Genomic DNA, 20264 nt, shown 5'->3' with positions numbered 1-20264 from the left:
GAGCTGAGTAGTTGTGACAGGGACCATATGTGACACTTCCGTCGCTTCACGCTCCCTCTGGCACACTACAAGTCACAGTGATGCAGTGATAACTCCATTTTGTCTCTTGGCCCACAAAGCCTAAAACATTTCCTGGCCCTTTACAGAAAAAGCTGGCCAATGCTGGATGCATGGCACTGGGGAAGTTAAGAAGGAGAAGGCTTGCAGAAATGTTTCTAAGGCAGAATGGACAAGGCTTGCTAACCTAACAAATAGGAAAGGTGGGGTAAGGGTAAGTTAAGGGGGACAGTGTCCGGTGACTTGGTGGCTAGATGTTGGTGACATTCGCTAAGGTTTGCAGGGTCGGGGTAAGAAAGCAGGGAAGAGAGGAGAGAAATTACGAGTTTAGTTTTGACTTGTGAATTTAACCTGGAGGTTAAATATGGATACCAGTTTGTAGCTCAAGGGGGGCTGAGGCCATCTAGGATACTCCACTGATCCCATCCCACCTGGAGCAAGGGAGAATGAAGAAAACCAAAGACACAAGGGAAAGATTAGTCCAAAGGACTAATGGACCACAACTACCACAGCCTCCACCAGACTGAGTCCAGCACAACTAGATGGTGCGGGCTACTATCACTGACTGCTAACAGGGATCACAACAGAGGGTCCCAGACAGGGCTGGAGAAACATGTAGAACAAAATTCTAACTCAAAAAAAAGAACCAGACTTACTGGTCTGACAGAGACTGGAAAAACCCTGAGAGTACGGCCTCCGGACACCCCTTTTGCTCGTAATGAAGTAACTTCTGAGGTTCACCTTTCAGCCAAAGAGTAGAAGGCCCATAAAACAAAATGAGACTAAAGGGGCACACCAGCCTAGGGGCAAGGATGAAAAGGCAGGAGGGGACAGAAAAGCTGGTAATAGGGAATGGAAGGTTGAGACGGGTGGATGTTGACATGTAGTGGGGTTGGCAACCAATGTTACAAAAAAAATGTGTACTAATTGTTTCATAAGAAACTAGTTTGCTCTGTAAACCTTCATCTAAAGTACAATAAAAAAAAATTTTTTTAAATAAAAAGAAGAAAGCCTAATAAAACAAATCAGGAAATTAAACTAATAAATCCAATCTTTATCACATGGTAGACAGGGGAGGGAGTCCCTGGATGGTGCAATGATTAACACTCTGCTGCTAACTGCAGGGTTGGTGGTTCGAATCCACGTACAGGCACCTCAAAAGAAATGCCTGGTAATCTACCTCCCAAAAATCAGCCACTGAAAACCCTATGGGGCACAATTGTACTCTGACACACACAGGGTCTCCTTGAGTCAGAACTGGCTGATGGCAACTGGGTGGCTTGGGGTTAGACAAAAAAGGAAAAACAAAAAAAACCAAACCTGTTGCCGTCGAGTCGATCCCAACTCAGAGTAGCACTGCCCCATAGAGTTTCGAAGGAGCACTTGGTGGATTTGAACTGCCAACCTTTTGGCTAGCAGCCGTAGCTCTTAACCACTACGCCACCAGGGTTTCCAAAACACTTCGTAGTCGGCAGGATTAGACAGGGAGATACCAAACAGGAAAGGAGAGGCAGCTGGGTGCTCATATGACCCCACAAAGACTTCTCACAATTCATACCCCTATTGCAAGTAACCCCTTACAGTGTCTCCCAAAACTCTGGTCTTCCACAGAAAAAGCAGACAGCTGTGATTTCTGCTTCTCTCCATGGGTATAAATATCACCCCAGAAACCTCGCCACTGCAGTGGGAGAGGAATCTACTAATTTTGCCATTAAGTACAGGGGGGTCTGTTCTGACCCTTTGTTGGAAAGCTGGTCCTGTGTTGCCTTACCACTGTTAGCAATAAGGGAGTAAAGCAGCAAGAACAATGTCCCCGGAGTGGCCTAGTAAGAGTCAGACACCTTACACATACACACAGCTTCCTGATCTACCAAACGTTTTCTTCCACCAGTGAAGTGGGACCAGCACCCGTGTTCAGAGGTGATGAGAGCATGGCTGTTTCGGGCTGAGAAGCGTACGAGAAGACCAGCATTTCATTCTCGTTTCCAGTCGGTAATGGATGTCAGGGATTCATGCTGGCTTGTTGCTAAGTGACCTTTTTTTTCTGTAAAGACGCCCCAAATCCACACACCCTGCCCACTGCTTTCAGGTCCAGTGGGGTGGTCACTTAACCAGTCCAGTGCAGGACAGGGAAGAAGGGGGCGGTTACTCATGAACAGAGAGACAGAATTCTGAATTCAGGGCACCAGCTCCAGGGGGAAGGCTTTCTCTCTCTGTCCTTACTGGGGGAAGGTCCTTGTCTCTTTTCAGCTTCTATTCCAAGGTTCCTTGGCGATCACGTGGCATCTATCTTCCCCTCAGTCTGTGCTTGCTTGCTTAATCTGCTCTTTTATGTCTCAAAAGAGACTGATTTAAGATACACCCTATACTAATACTGCCTCATTAAAGTAACAAAGAAAATCCATTCCCAGATGGGATTATAAACACAGGTATAGGGGTTAGGATTTATAACTTATACTTTTGAGGGACACAACTCAATCCATAACAACGAAAACAACAAAAACCTATGTGCCAGTCAAGTCGGTTCTGATACATAGCAACCCTACAGGACAGAGCAGAACTTCCCCTTAGGGTTTCTAAGCAGCAGCTGGTGGATTCAAACTGCCGACCTTTTCGTTAGCAGCTGAACGTTTAACCCAGTGCCACGGCTGCCTTAAGAAAATACTGGCCTCAAAGACAGACGCTCTTAGATGCTTTTCATGGTATAGAAAGAAAAGCACTGTATTAAAGCCAACTTGTGATACAGCCATTGAGGAAAACTGTTTGGCAGTTCCTCAAAAAATGCAACTATCATATGACCCAGCAATCCCAATCCTAGGTATATACCCAGAATATGCCAAGGCAGGGGTGCAAACAGAAACCTGTACACCAATGTTCATTACAGCACTTTTCACAATGGCCAAAAGGTGGAAACAACCAAAATGTCCATCAACAGGTGACTGGACACCAAAATGTGGTCTATACGCACAACGGAATACTACCAGCCGTAAAGATAAATGAAGTCCTCATGCATGCCACTACATGGCAGAAGCTCGAACCTATTACACTGAGCAAAATAAGTCAGTCACGAAAGGACAAATACCGTACAGCTTCACTTATAGGAAATAAGTAAATATACAGAAACCAGAGTGGTAAAGAACTCAGCTGCTAACCAAAAGGCAGGCCGTTTGAATCCACCAGCCACTCCTTGGAAGCCCTATGGGGCAGTTCTACTCTGTGCTGCAGGGTCACTAGGAGTTGGAATCAACTCCATGGCAACGGGTACCAGGGGTGGGAAGAAGGGGAATGGGGGAGTTTGTGCTTAGAGGGCAGTGAGTTTATGCTAAGGGTGGTGGAATGACCTGGAAAAGGATAAGGAGAATGGCTGCACAGCTTGAAAAATGTCATCAACATCACTAAATTGTACACGAAGAAACTGCTGAGATGACCTATGCTTTGCTGTGTATGTTTTTACCGCAATAATTGGAAAAGAAAATCTATACAGCATATGGAGTATCTACTAGATGTTTGGTTTTGCTATGTATGTTTTTAGCACAATAATTGGAAAAGAAAATCTATACAGCATATGGAATATCTACTAGATGTCAGGCACTCAGGTACCATTTCTATTAACCACCAGCTCCAAGGTACCCAGGCCTGAACAGCCGGACTGGTATGTCAAGGGCCCTATCGACAGGCACAGCCAGAGGGCCAAACAAATCTGGGTTCAAATTCCCAATTATCATGCGGTCCTGTGTAAAGGAACCTCCAGTGTCTTTTAAAAAACGATCCGTCAAGGACGGTGATGGAGACTCTCATAGCAGGATGACCAAGTCTCCTGCATTTCATGTCCCTCATGGGGCTCTCACTCATCAGTCTAGCCTGGCAGGGCTTTCCCTCTGAGGGATCATCCGCCCTGCGTGTGCTCTCCCCACCTTTCTGAGGTGGCTACTCCACAAAGATGGTCCTCAATGAGCCATGCCTCCCTGTGTCCACATGCCTGTGCACTTCTCTCCCACGCTGAATCCAGACTCATCCTGTGACCCACTTTAACCAAGGTGGCAGAAGTGACGTGCCAGTTTTAGCCCTAAGCCTTAAGAAGGGCTGGCAGCTTGTCCATTTATGCTCTTGGAAGGCAGCTGCCATGTACAAACCCCAGCTACCCTGCTCAAGAGAAAGGCCATGTGGAAAGGCCCTGGAGGATGGGGCGGCATAGAGAGAGACACCACGTGGAGGCACACCAAGGTGCCAGACATGTGAGTGAAAAAGCCATTTGGGTGGTTCCGGCCCAGATAAGCCCCCAGAACACCAGCCCCAGTTGCCACCTGACTCCAACTACATGAGAGATACCATGACAGACCAGCTGAAGAACCACCCAGCTGAGCCCAGTCAATTCACAAAACCATAACTGAGATAATTGCTGCTTTGAGACATAAGTTTTGGTGTTGCTTGTTACACAGCAGAATGATCCCTGGTAGTGCAGTGGTTAAGCGCTCAGCTGCTAACTGAAAGGTTGGCGGCTTGAACCTGTCAGCTGCTCCATAGAAGAAAGATGGGGCAGTCTGCTTCTGTAAAGATTACAGCCTTGGAAACCCTACAGGGCGGTTCTACTCTGTCCTAGAGGGTCGCGATGAGTCAGAATTTGACTCAATGGCAATGGAATGGGTTGTTACACAGCAGAGATCCCTGGGTGGCACAAATAGTTTACCCTTGACTACTAACTGAAAGGTTGGCAGTTCAAACCCACCCAGCGGCACCATGGAGGAAAGACCTGGCGATCTGCTTCTGTAAAGACTACAGCCAAGAAAGCGCTGTGGAGCAGTTCTACTCTGCAGCACGTGAGGTCGCCAAGAGCTGGAATCGACCATGACAGCTTTGGTTTTTGGGTTTGTCACTTAGCAACAGATAAAGCAACATTCCTTAATTACTCACAGCATCACCCACTCCCCAGCTCTGTATCTTTCACTGATGCTTCTTATAAACTCAACCACGCTAACCAGAAATGGGGAGAATACAGGGTGGAGAGACGGAGAGGGGTACCTGAAGATCAAGTCCAGGGGTGACTCTCTGCAGCTGTCTAGTCCCCCTGGCAAACAGTACCATATTCTGTTAGTAGCTCTGGGGCCTGGGCCTTCCAGCCAGATAGTAGAGTCTATGAACTGCACCTAGTTCAAGGAAAACCCATTGCCATCAAGATGATTTTGACTCATAGCGACTCTATGACAACCCTCAGGAAAGCTCTGTTTTATTTGTACTTCCAATCTTATTACTCCTCAAAATTATTTCCCAAAAGCTCTAAGAGTTTTTCCATATCTCTTACATCATCGTCACGTCCTTAATTTCTTCTCTCCATTCAACATAAGTGCCAGCTACAAGGGATTCCTGGGCCAAAGTTGGGCCCTCCAGCCACTGGAATTGTGCTGGTACCTACGCCTGACTCTCCAGGTCTGTCCCGGGGGTGCAGATACAGGCTCCCTCCTCCATCTACCTTCCCCAGGACGCCCCACGCACCCAGAAGGCTGCTGGTAGCAATCTCCCCGGAGGTGACCCCGAGCCTGACCTGGGGGTAATTCAATGTGCTCCCTCAGCCCACAGTCCCCTCTCCCATTTGGTCCACGTCTCTTTCGTTACCTCTGTTCCTCCTCAACTGTGTCTCTGAAATGATCTTAGAGGGGTTTTCAGAGCCTCTCCCCCTTCACAGCTGAAGAGGATTCTCAGGTAAGACAAGCCCATTGTTGCTGAAGTCAATTCCAACTCACGGCAACCCCACGTGTGCAGAGCAGAACTGCTCCATAGGGTTTCAAGGCTGTGGCCTTTCAGAAGCAGATCACCAGGCGTGAACTCCAATAGGCCTCTGGCCAGGGGTAAATTAACCAGTAAGCAAGGTACACACAGAGCTCTAGTGGCACAGTGGTTAAGAGCTCGGGTTGCGAACCAGAAGGTCAGCAGTTCAAATCCACCAGCTGCTCCTGCCAACCTTTCAGCTAGTAGCTGAGTGCATAACTGTTTGTATCACCCAGCTAGCTAAGACATTGTCTAGCTGCTCTTACCTAAGGCCTTTATTTCTCATAGCCAGCTGCAGGTCTTAGCTATTTGGCCTCATCCCTTTTTGGGGGAGCAGCTGATTCCCAAGACCCCTGGGTGGCACAAACAGTTTGCACTTGTCTACTAACCTCAAGATCACAGTTCAAACCCACCCAACGGCACCATGGAAGAAAACCAAAAAACCCATTGTCGTTAAGTCAATTGTGACTTATAGTGAACCTACAGGACAGAGGGGAACTGCCCCAGACGGTTTCTAAGAAGTGCCTGGTGGATTTGAACTAATGACCTTTTGGTTACCAGCCATAGCTCTTAATAGCTACACCACCAGGGTCCTGCTTTCGTAAAAGTTACAGCCATGAAAACCCTATGGAGTAAGTAGACCAACTCTGTAACGCATGGGGTAATCATGAGGCAAAATCAGCAACAGATTTCAGACGGTTTTGAGCTGGTTCCCTCCTCCTGGCATCCTCTGGAGGGCTGCACCATCCCCCCAAGTGGCCAAGACTCTTACGGCAGGCTCCTCGGGCCCACCAGTGCCCTTCACATCTCTCTGCTGGGACTGAGGTCGTTCTGAAGGTAATCCTCTGGTAACAAGGCCTGGTTAGCACCGTTTCACCATTTCTGCGGAGTTGTGACCAAAGGGACTTCCCCAGTAACCAGGCCCAGGACCTCCACTAAACTGACCTTGGGGCTAGCTGGCCACCAGGGCAGATTACTAAGCCTTACAGAGTTAGTTCCCAGCACCCCTCCACCGGGTATGCTTCCTGCAAAACTGGGGCCTCTCAGTTCCTCTCCCTTCTGTGAAGGAAGAGATTTCCTCAGGGAGTATCTGTTTTGCATGTACTGCTCCCCACCCCTCACAACCTCCCAACAGGATGGGGTTTCCCAGTGTCACTTTTTCCACCGGAGGGCAAAGGTTACACTGGGATTCGGGTTACTTTGAAGGTACTCTTCCCAATTGACTGTTCTGTGGAGCTTCTACACTAAGACAGACTAGGAAGAAAGGCTTGGTGATCTACTTCCAAAAAATCAGCCGATAAAAACCCTACAGATCACAACAGTCCCATCCCACTGTGCATGGGGTCCTCACGAGTTGGGAGCCACCTCAACGGCAGCTAGCAACAACAACCTCAGGCTCAAATAAAGACTGAATCCCACCGACTACCCACCATCTCATCCTTCCCCCAGGAGGCTGGGGCAGTCCGTTCTGTCTGTACGTGTTTCTCAACAGTTTCCCTGGGCTTCTGAGCACCACACCACCAGCAAGTTGGGTGCCAGGCATCTGACTGGCTGACATCCCATAATGTTTACCACCTCCAGCATCTATGGACTCTTCTCCGGTCTCTCGGCTTCTGCAACAACTCTCTGTCTTGATGAACACCATGCTTGGTGGCTCCTCCAGTCTCATGCTGGCCAGTCTACCTACCAGCTACTCGCTGGGACTTCTGCATTCTCCACTAACTGAGTCTGTCTTTGAAGACTCACCCCCATCCCCATGGGACTCCACTTGCCTAGCCTCCAAACCCACCAGCACTCAGCCAAGTCTAGCCTACTCATATAGGTGACTCCCAGACCAAAGTGCCTGAGCCACAATCTTCTCTGTTGAAACTGCGCATGCTCTGACTCTAAAAAGAGCCCCATTCAGTACTGGGACCAAAGGGCACAGGCCCACCCCTGCCTGCACCTTGGGAAAACCTGCTGGCTCTTAGTAGAATGAAACTTCAGGGACAGCTGAGAGACTTTCCAAGCTGGAAGGTGCAGTTGCTCTTACTTTAGCCCCAGCCTTTCACCCCCACCCCCCTTAGGGAAGCTGTCACCAACAGACTGTGCCTGCTTTGTCCAACAGGGGCCCAGACCCTCCCATCACCTGCTCTGAAGCACAGTTGAGACCAGGCTATCATCTTTAAAAGAGGCACAAACAAAGCCATCTGAGCCACAAAGAGATATGCAAACATGTTCCTTGTGCTCTTCACAGAGCTGCCTTGCAAACTGGTGATAAGGTATGTACCACACCTAGCACTTAGTAGGTGCTCAACAAATAGAAGCCACTCTCCATATCACTGAGGGCACTTGTGTTGCTTGCTACTTACTAGTTGGGAGTTGTCTGAAAGCCCCCAGGCACCATGCTATCAGATGGGAATGACACACCCAAGATTATCTCAGCTGATAATCCTGCTAGTCCCCTGGGCCTGGCCTTGCTCCTTTTCCCCCTCCCCTTCCCCAAGACAAAGCAGAGTCATCCTACTTGCTAACACAGCCTGCAAGCCCACCAACCTGGCCCTGGCTGAGTCCAGCCAGGCGGGCTCCTCACGGAAAGACAACCACCAGCCAAAATGCCACATCAATATTTCCTGCAGAAGTGTGGCTACCACAGAAGCTCCCAAAATATGTCCTTTCCAGGGCTTTTTAGCTGGAAACAAGGAGAATCCTTATAGGCCAGGTATTCCCATAAGAAGCTATACACTTGCTTTTTTTAACATCTTAATCACAGGAATCCAAAAACCCATTGCCATCAAGTCAATTCCAACTCATAGTGATCATATAGGACAGAGTAGAACTGCCCCATAGAGCTTCCAAGGAGCACCTGGTAGATCTGAACTGCCGACCTTCTGGTTAGCAGCTGCAGCACTTAACCACTACGCCACCGGCGTTTCCACAGAGAAGGAACTAAGAAAACAGGAGAACACAGCTGAGCCTCTCCTACACCTACAGGTCCCACTAAATGTGCCTGTCCTCAACATATAGAACCAAGAGGGTTCCTGGAACACACTGTGCCCACTGCCAGGACAAAGCTCGTTCTATAGCCTTTATGTAACACCCCCTAAACTTTGCTCAGGTGCCACCAATCCATTTTAGACGAACTTTGTTGTTCTCCTCTGGACCTTAAAGAAACGTCCTGTACGTCTACGAGGCCAGCCTGTTTTTCATGTTTCCACAGGATCCTTGCCAGAGAACTCACACTATAACCATCTCACCCCTATCTTTCTTTTTTCTTTCTTTCTCCTCCTCCCCATGAGATGCAGAACATTTTTTTTTTTTTTTTTGGTCAAAATTTGCTACTTTGTTCCTTGAAGTAGGGCTGAGATTATAGATTCAGTCTCCCTAATTTGGGCAGTTTTACCAGAACACTTCTGTATACAATTCCTACCATTACCTAAATCTGTACAACAATCCTGGGGTCAAGCAGCTTTTTACTAAGGTGGATCTCCTGTAAGGTCGCCCGTCCCCAAGGACTTTGGAAACTTCGGGTCCCACTCATGCTGTGACCATGAAGTTCAGTGATTAGAGGACAGTGTGGCCTCCCAACTGTCACCCAGACAATAAAGAGCCAGCAGACCTGGCTCAGCAGGTCCTGTGCAGCCGTGGGGTCAGGCCAGGAACCCCAGAACCAGGGGGGAGCTGTCCAGGGGAGGGGGCACTGGCTGGGGGCTGCGGTAACCCCTGTATCTAGCCTGATGACAGGGCTGGACTTGGAGGCCAGCCAGGCTCAGCTGACCAACAAGTGTGCGACCCTGAGGCGATCAGGCAGCCTGGACCGGGGCAGCACACCCGTCCACCGTCAGCAGGCTCCAGGTTGGAGAGGTGCGGGCCCCGTGCGTCTTCCCAGGACCGCCTGCCTCGGACAGCCCTTCACCGGCCCCTGCAACTGCGGGGAGCGCGCCAGCCCGCTCCAGAACTCACACAGGCAACAAGTTCGCGCTGCCTCAGCGCGGCCACGATGTGTTCGGAGGCCCCGCGCGGGGGGCGCCAAGGGGACGCTCCAGGCTCGCACTGCCGCTCGCGCCCCGAGGGGAGCCCGCTGCCTTCGGCGGCCCCAGGAACGCGGACGGACGAGTCGAACGAGCGGCGGCCAGGCCCCCCGGCGCCCCTCGGAGAGCGGCGGCGCCGGCGTCCCGGGGCGGGCAACAGGTCTGCGAGCGCGCAGAGTACGGAGCCCCGGTCTCCCAGGCCGGCCCTCGCCCCTTACCTCCAGCAACTGCACATAGCTCGCCGGGAACCAGCCGCGGAGCCCATCCTCCTTCTCGCCTTCCCACCAGCCGCCGTCCGGGACCTGCAGCAGCGTGAGCAGCTCGCCCGCGGCGAAGCGCAGCCCCTGGCCGTGCCGCTCCCCGGAGAAGGGGTAGAGGGTCCGGCAGCGGGCACCGGACATGGCCTTGACGCCGGGGCTCAAAGCGCAGCCTGCATCCTTGCCGAGCCCCGCGGGGTGGACAGCGGCTCCGCGGGGTCCCAGGCGCCCGGCGCTCCGGGCTCCCGCGCTCTGGGCGCGCGCCGTCTCGGGGGTGCGCGGGGTCCCCGGACAGGCGGGGGACGCGCGCTCGGCGGAGGGAAGCGGAGACTCGCTGGTTTCGGAGAGCGAGCGGCGACGCCCCCGGGCCGGGCGCCTCGAGCTCCCAGCGCTGGGCTGGGGGGCGGGGCTCAGGGGGAGGAGACCGAGGCGCCGCGGGCTCCGGAGGCAACTTCCCGGGGACGCGGAGCGCAGGCCGCCGCCGCGAGGGCCGGCCGGAGCCGGGGCTGCCCCGGTGCGCGGAGACGCGCAGCTCCCGGGGGAGGTGGGACCCCGAGCATCACCCACCGCCCGACTCGGCGGCGAGGGAGGGGCCGGGCGTACGTGGAGAGGGGCTGGCGGCCGGGCGGGGGCCCTCTCGGCGCCGGGGGGCGGGGCGGGGCGGGGCTAGGGCGACCACGCCCGCCGAGGGTGGGGCGCTCCGTCGCGGAGCGGGCAGGTCCCCGGGGAGGGGGCTCCCGCTCACACCCCCACCGCCGAGGACTGCTGGGATGAAAACGCCCCCGTGTGCCTCTTTTGTAGGCTTAGTGGCCCGTGGCGGGAGGACGCCTCCACCGAGGTGCTTGTGAAAGAATGCTTGTGGCTGTCATTATACTGATTGAACTTGACTCCCTGGAAGCTGAACGATGGCTGAACGACAGGTTTGAAGCCTGGCGCCTGAGCAAGGAAGCCTGGTGGCAGCGTGTTACACTGAGGGACAGAGCCAGGAGGCGCCGGAGTCGGTGTTGGGAGAATTGGAAGCAGGCTGATGGCGATAAATAGAGGAGAGGGGAAAGATGAGACGAACGGCCCCACCACCATCCTCGCAAACGGGAGTCCAGCTCAGGGTACCAGCCCTCCTGAAATCGAGATGAGAGGGGCAGAAAAATCTACACTCACTCAGTCGGTCAACGAACATCAGTGAGAGGCTGCCATGTTCCATGTGATGTGCCAGGTACCTACGAAGATGGTTTGGACAAGTCCCTTGGGAAACTAGTGCACCCGGACGGTGAAGGAAGTTGACCTTGAACTGAGGATACAGAAGTGAAAGAAAGCAAGGTTTGTTAGCCAACTCTACAGGGAATCTCAGAGTCCCGTAAACTGTAAATAGCTGGACCCTTTAATCTCTCCGTATACTTCTAGCTCCCTACTCACCTTCCTACTCAGTAACCTTCCATGGCTCTCTACTGCCTATTAAATTAAGTACACACCTCTCAGCCTGTGCATTCTGGACCCTCGGAAACCCCTCCTCTAGCCTTCTCTGTCACCATGCCCACCTAGATACCCTTTACAAAGTCAGTCAGACTGGGTACAACAGCCTAAGATCTTGCACACCTTTCTGTGCCTTGAATCAGACCCAGACACAGGATTTTTCACCGAGTTCCGTGGTTCTCAATCCTGGCTGCACCCCGGAATCAGCTGACGACCTTTTGAAAAATACTGATGCCCAGGCCCACCCTAGCTTTGGGAATCACTGTTGAGCAGTATTTGGCATTTAAGGTGCCTCACCTGAGCAGCCTGGCCTAACCTCTGGTCTCAGGCAAGATGACAAATGCAGGTGACTCTGGTGATTGCAAATTTACAAACCCTTGCTTGGCCAGAAACACGGAGAAGTAAACTCTGAACCATTGTCACCGCGAAGAGTCCCTTAAAGAGGAGCTGCAAACTCTGATATCTAATCTGTTAAAAAAAAAAAAAAAAACTCATTGCCGTCAAGTGGTTTCTGACTCATACCACCCTATAGGAGAGAGTGGAACTGCCCCATCGGTTTCCAGGGAGCAGCTGGTGAATTCAAAGTGCCGAACTTTTGGTTAGCAGCCGAGGTCTTAACCACTGCACCACCAAGACTAGCAGCCACTGAAAGCATAAAGATGTAAAAGGGACAAAACTCCTTGTATCATGGGAGTAAGTGGCTTTAGACTGCTTGTCCTCAGACTTCTAGTGTGTATATGGCCCAGCCCAAGATAGGACAACTGGTACGGAGCCTCCCTGCAACCCAGAATCCTCTGGGATGCTTGTGAGTGACCTGTGATCTGGTTTGGACTTGAGAAATCTCAGCCTACAGAGACAGCCGAATGACCATACACTTTAGCTCCAAATGACCCACCCAAAGCAGTTCTGCAGGGCCGGAATGGGTTGTGGCTGTCAATTTCTTCAATTTTTTTCACTTCTTTTCTGTAATCCTGAGAGCTGATCAAACCAGTTGCCATCAGATCAACTCCAACACATGGCAACCCCACGTGTGTGTGTCCAGGGTAGAACTGTGCTCCGTAGGGTTTTCAATGGCTGATTTTTCAGAAGCAGATCGCCAGGCCTTTCTTCCAAGATGCCTCTGGATGGACTTGAAACACTAACCTTGATTATTGCTGCCCATTTACAGGTAAAGAAACTAGGCTCAGAGGGTGTGACTTTTCCATCATTAAAACAGCCAGTCAGTGACAGAGTCAGGCTTTGAACTCAGGCCTGGCTTAGTGTACATCCAAGCCACTTCCATTTGCCCACCCCATTATAAATAAATAAATAAATAACTCATTGCCATTAAGTCGATTCTGACTTATAGCAACTGTCTTGGTTATCTAGTGCTGCTATAACAGAAATACCACAAGTAGATGGCTTTAACAAACACAAGTTTATTCTCTCATAAACTAATAGGCTGCAAGTCCTAATTCAGGGTGCCAGCTCCAGGGGAAGGCTTTCTCTCTCTGTCCGTTCTGGAGGAAGGTCCTTGTCATCGGTCTTCCCTTGGCCTAGGAGGTTCTCTGCACGGAAACCTCAGGCCCAAAGGAAGTGCTGTGCTCCTGGCGCTGCTTTCTTGGCGATATGAGGTCCCTGTGTCTCTCTGCTCACTTCTCTCTTTTATATCTCCAAACAGATTGACTTAAAATACAACCTGGTCTTGGGGACTGAGTCCTGCCTCATTAACATAACTGCCACTAATCCCACCTCATTAACATCATAGACATAGGACTTACAACACATAGGAAAATCACATCAGATGACAAAATGGTGGACAATCACACCGCACTGGGAATCATGGCCTAGCAAGTTGACAGACATTTTGGGGGGGATACAATTCAATCCGTGGCAGCAACCCGATGCAATAGAGTAGAACTGCCTCACAGGGTTTCCAAGACTGTAATCTTTTTAGAGGCAGACTAGCACATCTTTCTACCACAGAGTGGCTGGTGAGTTAGAACTGCTGACCTTTCAGTTAGCAGCCGAGCACTTTAAGCACTGTGCCACCAGGGCTCCTGTTCACCCCATTAGAGTGAAAAAATGTGCATCCCTGTGGCTCATTCACAAATGCGTTTTAAGAAAGGGTTCTCTGCTGACACCCAATGTCAGTCCTGATAAAAGAAAGACTGGACTAACAGGAGAACTCGTGTCCGGGGGCTCTTATCAACCAAGTAGCCTCAGGCACGTCCTCAACCCCTTTGGGTCTATTTCCCCATCTGTAATTAATGATTTAATCCAATGACTGGAATATGAGGCTTGAGATGGTTAAAGGTAATTAGTGGTTAAATGTGTAGGCTCTGGACTGCCTTATTGAAATCTCGGTTCTGCTACTTTCTAGCTGTGTACCCTCAGGCAATTAATTTAACCTCTTTGAGCCTCATTTTCTTCATTAGTAAAAGAAGATGATAGTAGTATTTATGTTATAAAGTTATTGAAAGGATTCAGTGACTAACCATGTAAACTGTTTAGAGCAAAGCCAGGAACATTAAGTAACCAAATATTAGCAAGTATTATTATCTCTCTAGTTCAGTGGTCCTGACAATTTATTATCTGACAATTCTTTTTGAACCAAGATTTCCAGGACAATAATAAAAGTGGAAAAAGTTCTTGCATCTTTGGAATGCCAAAAATTTCAAAGGAATACAGTCTGCCTTCTCTGTTTTCTTCCAGGATCCTGAAGGAAAGATGAGTTTCTCCCTTCTCTACTTTTCCCCTTGCCTTCCCCCACCCCTGATTCTCCTTGTTATATTGAACCTTTATTTGAATCTTTGTTATTTAACTTTTTTGATAATTAATTCTTATCAGTTAGTGTCTTTAACGCCGGGAATGATGCCATCTTTGTTCTAAATTTCCACCTATCCCTCTTGAAATCTAGCATTGGGTCTTACAAAAAGTATGCATTGGGCAAATACTTAACTAATTCATTTCACACACAGAGGTAGGTTCAATTTGGAGCCCTGTTCATACTCAGATTTTCCACCACGTTGCCAAGTGCTAAAACGTTTGGATTAGACTGTACCCTGAGAGTAGACTTTAGCCTCTCTTTCTTAGCTTTCTCTTGACATCGTGCATTTGGTAATTATGTGCTGGCAGACTCTTTTACCTACAGCAGCCTTACATGCCTTTCCATCAGCCTATGGAGGGCAGAAAAATATGAGTTTTGGTTACCTAAAAAATTAAATATAAATTTACCATAAAAAAAAAAACACAAAAAACCCTGCTGCCATCGAGCCTATTCCGACTCATAGTGACCCTATAGGACAGAGTAGAACTGCCCCATAGGGTTTCCAAGGAGTACCTGGTGGATCTGAACTGCCAACCTTCTGATTAGCAGCCATAGCTCTTAACCACTACGCCACCAGGGTTTCCATAAATTTACCATATTACCCAGCAATTCCACTTCAAGGGAAATAAAAACAATTGTCCACCCAAAGGCAGGTAGTGAATGTTCACAGCAGCAGTATTTGTAATAGCCAAAAAGTGGAAACAACCCAAATGCCCATCAGCTGATGAATAGATAGACAAGATGCGGTATATCCATACAAGGAAATGCTATTAGGCAATGAAAAGGTGCAGCATAGTGATACATGCTACAACACGGATGAACATCAAAAAAACATGCAGTGAAAGAAGCCATATGCAGAAGACCACATATCACATGATGCCATTTTTAATAAAATGTCCAGATAAGGTGAATCTGTAGAGTCACTAAATAGATTAGTAGTTGCCTAGGGCTGGGGTGGGAACAAGGAGTATGCAAACAAGCATGAGTTTTCTTTTAAATGTTCTAAAATTGGATTGTGGTGATGGCTGCACAAATCTGTAAATCTACTAAAAGTCATTGCATGGTACACATACACTTTAAAACAAGTGAATTTTGTGATATGCAAAATTACACCTCAATAAAACTATTAAAATAAAACCAAAAACAATGAATATAGAAAGGCCCCATCCATTCAACAATATTTGCTAGTTGAACAACAACCCGCATGCTATAAAACGAACAATGTGCTGGGCTTGGGAATAGAGACTGTAATGGATTGAATTGTGTCCCCACAAAAATGTGTGTGTCAACTTGGTGAGGCCATGATTCCCAGTGTCCTGTGGTTGTCCTCCATTTTGTGACTGTAATTTTATGTTAAAGAGGATTAGAGTGGGATTGTAACACCCTTACCAGGTCACATCCCTGATACAATGTAAAGGGAGTTTCCCTGGGGTGTGGCCTGCTTTGTGATTATAATTTTATGTTAAAGAGGATTAGAGTGGGATTGTAACACCCTTACCAGGTCACATCCCTGATACAATTACAATGTAAAGGGAGTTTCCCTGGGGTGTGGCCTGCGCCAGCTTTTATCTCTCAAGAGATAAAAGGGAAGGGAAGCTAGCAGAGAGGGGGGACTTCATAACACCAAGAAAGTAGTGCCAGGAGCAGAGCAAATCCTTCCGACCCAGCATCCCTGTGCAGAGAAGCTCCTAGTCCAGGGGAAGATTGATGAGAACATAGAAAGACAAAGCCTTCCCCTGGAGTCTTCTCCACGGAGTTTGAACTTTTAGCCTACTTTACTGGAAGAAATAAATTTCTCTTTGTTAATGCCATCCACTTGTGGTATTTCTGTTATAGTAGCACTAGATAATTAAGACAGAGATAAATATGATAGTATATGTAAAGAATTCCTTTAGATCAATAAGAAAAAGAGAGATGACTCAATAGAGAAAAGGGCAAAAGACTTGAACAGGCATTTCACAAAAGAAGATACCCAAATGACTAATAAACACATTCAAAGATGTTCAACTTCACTAATCATCAAGAAAAGCAAATTAAAATCTTAATGAGCTGCCAGTACATACCAGATGGTGAAAATAAAAAAGGTAGGCAATGCCATGTATTAATGAGGATGTGGTACAACTGGGACTCTCACTCTCTGCTGGTGGGAGCTGTGTAAACACGTTGGAAAACTGGCTATATTTTGCAAAGCTGAACACAACATGCTCTGTGACCCATCAATCCAGTCCTAGGTATATGCCCTACAGAGATGCATTCATACATTCACTATATGATCTCACTTATATGAAATATCTAGAATAAGCAAAGGTATAGAGATCAAAGTTTTATTAGTGGTTACCAAGGGCAGGGGCGAGGCGGGAGGGGGTGGAATCGTTGCACAGGAAGCAGTGAGTTTGTTATGGCGATGAAAAATCTGGCAACGATTGATGGTGCTGGTTGCACAACGACATAACTAATGTAATTGATATCATTAAATTGTACACGTACAAAATGTTGAAAAATGTTGTTACGTACATCTTTACAAACTTTTTTGAATTTTAAGAAGACACATAAAACAATGTTCATAACAGCACTATTCATAATAATGGCCCCAAACAGCCCAATGTCCTTCAACAGTCAAATGGACAAATTGTGACATATTCTTACAATGGATGAATCCCCATTCAGTTAATGGAAGATTCTACACTTTGGGAATGAAGAAACTGTTGCTACTTACAACAATACATGAATTTCACAGATGTAATGTTGTACAGAAGAAGCCAAACTCTAAGGTACAGAGGGCATGATTCCATTATGTGAAATTTCTAGAAGCTAGGATAGTGCTTATGTCAGGAGAGGGGCAGTGAGGATGTGAAGGGGTATTCTGGGATTCTGGTAATAATCTACTTCTTGATCTGGGTGCTATTGAAACAGAGCTATTCTCTGAGATGTATTCTTAGGATGTGTGATCTTTTCTATGAAACATGCTGTATTTCAATGTACAATTTATTAAAAATAATTTGATCCCTGAATTCAAAGAATTTATAATCTAGATTCTCGAGCAATGATCTCCAAACTTTTTTGACTATTCTCTCTAATCAGTAAAACTCCTCGATACACGTACTTTTAATTTATATTGCCCTTTAAGTGAAAGTTTACAATTCGCGTCAGTTTCTCATACCAAAATTTGTACACATGTTTATGTGACCCTAGATGCTTTCCCTGTAATATGACAGCACGCTCCTCCTCTCCACCCTGTATTTTCCGTGTCCATTCAACAAGCTTCTGTCCCCCTCTGCCTTCTCATCGTGCCTCCAGACAGGAACTGTCCACTTAGTCTCATGTGTTTACTTAAGCTAAGAAGCACGCTCCTCACCAGTATCATTTTATGTCTGATAATCCAGTCTAATCTTTGTCTGAAGAGTTGGCTTCAGGAATGGTTTTAGCTTTGGCTAACAGAGAGTTTGGGGGCCATGTCCTCTGGGGTCCCTCCAGTCTCAGTCAGACCATTAAGTCTGGTCTTTTTACTAGAATTTGAGTTCTGCCCCCCACTTTTCTCCTGTTCCATCAGGGACTCTCTGTTGTGTCCCGTGTCAGGACAGTCATTGGTTGTAGCCAGGCACCATCTAGTTCTTCTGGTCTCAGGCTGATGGAGTCTCCGGTTTATGTGGCCCTGTCAGTCTCTTGGGCTCGTATTTTCCTTGTGCCTTTGGTGTTCTTCAGTCTCCTTTGCTCCAGGTGGTTTGGGACCAATTGATGCATCTTAGATGGCCACTTGCTAGCTTTTAAGACCCCAGACACCACTCACCAAAGTGGGACGCAGAACATTTTCTTAATAAACTTTGTTACGCCAATTGACCTAGATGTCCCCTGAAACCATGGTCTCCAGCCCCCGGCCCCTGAAACTCTGTCCCTTGAAGTGTTCGATTGTATTCAAGAAACTTACTTTTGGTTTAGTCCAGTTGTGCTGACTTCCCCTGTGTTGTGTGCTGTCCTTCCCCTTCACCTAAGGTAATTCTTGTCTACTATCTAGTTAGTGAATACCCCTCTTCCTCCCTTCCCACTCTTGTAAGCATCAAAGAATGTTTCCTTCTGTGTTTAAGCCTTTTCTTCAGTTCTTATAATAGTGGTCTCGTACAATATTTGTCATTTTGTGACTGACTAATTTCACTCAGCATAATGCCTTCCAGATTCCTTCATGTTATGAGATGTTCCACGGATTCATCATTGTTCTTTATCATTGCGTTGTATTCCATTGTGTGACTGTACCATAATTTGTTTATCCATTCATCCGTTGATGGACACCTAGATTGTTTCCATCTTTTTGCTATTGTAAACAATGCTGCAATGAACATGGGTGTCCATATTTGATATACGTACTTTTATTATTTATAAATTGAATACATGAACCACTAAACATAAGTATATTACAATACAGGAAATAAAAATTAAAAGGATTGTATTAAAATTGCATACATGCAGAGATTCTAACATTGTCTTCCATCATCCCAGTGGGTGTTTTGTGCACTTCTTGGGAACTCATGATCCTGAGAATCACCTTCAAGATGACAGTGGGAAGGAAAAGAAAGTGATTTCCTGAAAATAAGCATTTTGGAATTATGATTCTGAAGAAAATAAATGGGTCCAGTTCCCTCCCTGGAGTTCAGGAGAAACCTGGCATTGATCCTACATGGAAGAGAGAGTGTCAAGAGCCCTATAACCCTGTCCCAAACTCTTCCATCTGGAGTCTAATTGAGCCAGAACGTCTAGCCAAAGATTCTGAAACTACAGTGTGTGTGAGACTCAGCAAAGGAACCAGTTAAAAATGATGCCTGTTCGTGGGCCTCACTCCCAGAGATTCCAATTTAGTGGCTCCAATGTAGGACCCAGGAATCTGTGTTTTTCACCCCAAAAAATCCGTTATTCTCGTTCTGCACTTTGAGGAACACCACTCTAGAGTACACCATCCTAAGTACCAGGTTGTCGTGGCATTCTCAGGTACTCTTTGTACCTTCGGAGAACATCAACATTTATAAGTAAGACGGGCTGGCGTTGCATCTCGTTTGGCCAGGCATATCCATTAACTAAGATGGGGAATATCATTAATGTCACTAAATTGTACACTTAAGAGTGGTTAAAATGGCAAAATGGTTGTGATATATATTTTACCATCAAAAAAAAAAAGAAAAAATGGGGAAGGGAGAGGAAGAAAAGTGAGAGCAAGTAGAGAGTAGGAGTGCAAAGGAAGTAACAGATAAATGAGGAAAAGAAAAAAACTGTAGGGAATGGGAGACACAGAGGATACAGAAAAAGAAAAAGGGAATGGGGAGAGGAGAAAGGGATGAGAGGGAGAAATGAGAGAGGGAAGAGCCTCAGGCATCTTTCAAGATCCCTTCCCTTCACACACCCATACCAGGCACAGGAAACTCCGGTCCAACCCTGCTTCCCTAAAAACCAAACTAGTTACATCAAGTCCAAATCATGGTGACCCCACGTTTGTCAGAGCAGGCTGTGACCTTTGAGAAGCAGATCAACCGACACTCTTTCCAAGATGCCTCTGGGTGGGTTTAGAACCAGCACTTTTCTGTTAGTAGTGGACTGCTTAGCTGTTTGCACTACCCGGTAATCCCCTGCTTCCCTAATGAAAGCTAAATATTCTATCTGCAGAAGATGCGTGAAAGAAGAAAAGAAGGGCCTCAGAAAAATTACATATATTGTGGGATCAAAAATAACGATTAGAACTTGAAGTCTGCCTTGTCCCAATTCTGGCCCCATGGGGTGGTGAAAGGAGCTTGGCCCCACTCCCATTCTGCCCCGTCTTGGAAGTATGGAAATGGGATTCCCCTTTGGGAGAAAATAAAAACAAAGTATCCACGCTGGAACTATTGCCCTCAGATAATCTTTAAACTAAAAATATTC

At 47.7% G+C, this 20264-nt stretch overlaps 1 protein-coding gene across 1 annotated transcript in view; it reads right to left on the bottom strand.

Annotated features, from left to right (window-relative positions):
* GAS7 (growth arrest specific 7) overlaps positions 1-10325 on the bottom strand; it is a 287340-nt gene extending 277015 nt beyond the window's left edge. Inside the window, exon 1 of the mRNA XM_049861524.1 lies at positions 10049-10325. Within this exon, the coding sequence (XP_049717481.1) occupies positions 10049-10231 (183 nt within the window). The 5' untranslated portion in view covers positions 10232-10325. The remainder of the gene's footprint in view (positions 1-10048) is intronic.
* Positions 10326-20264: the final 9939 nt, after the last annotated feature.

The sequence above is a fragment of the Elephas maximus genome, chromosome 19 (assembly GCF_024166365.1).
Source record: "Elephas maximus indicus isolate mEleMax1 chromosome 19, mEleMax1 primary haplotype, whole genome shotgun sequence".
NCBI lineage: Eukaryota > Metazoa > Chordata > Mammalia > Proboscidea > Elephantidae > Elephas > Elephas maximus.
The sequence above is the reverse complement of the archived record's forward strand: the minus strand, read 5'-3'. Positions and strand labels throughout refer to the sequence as shown.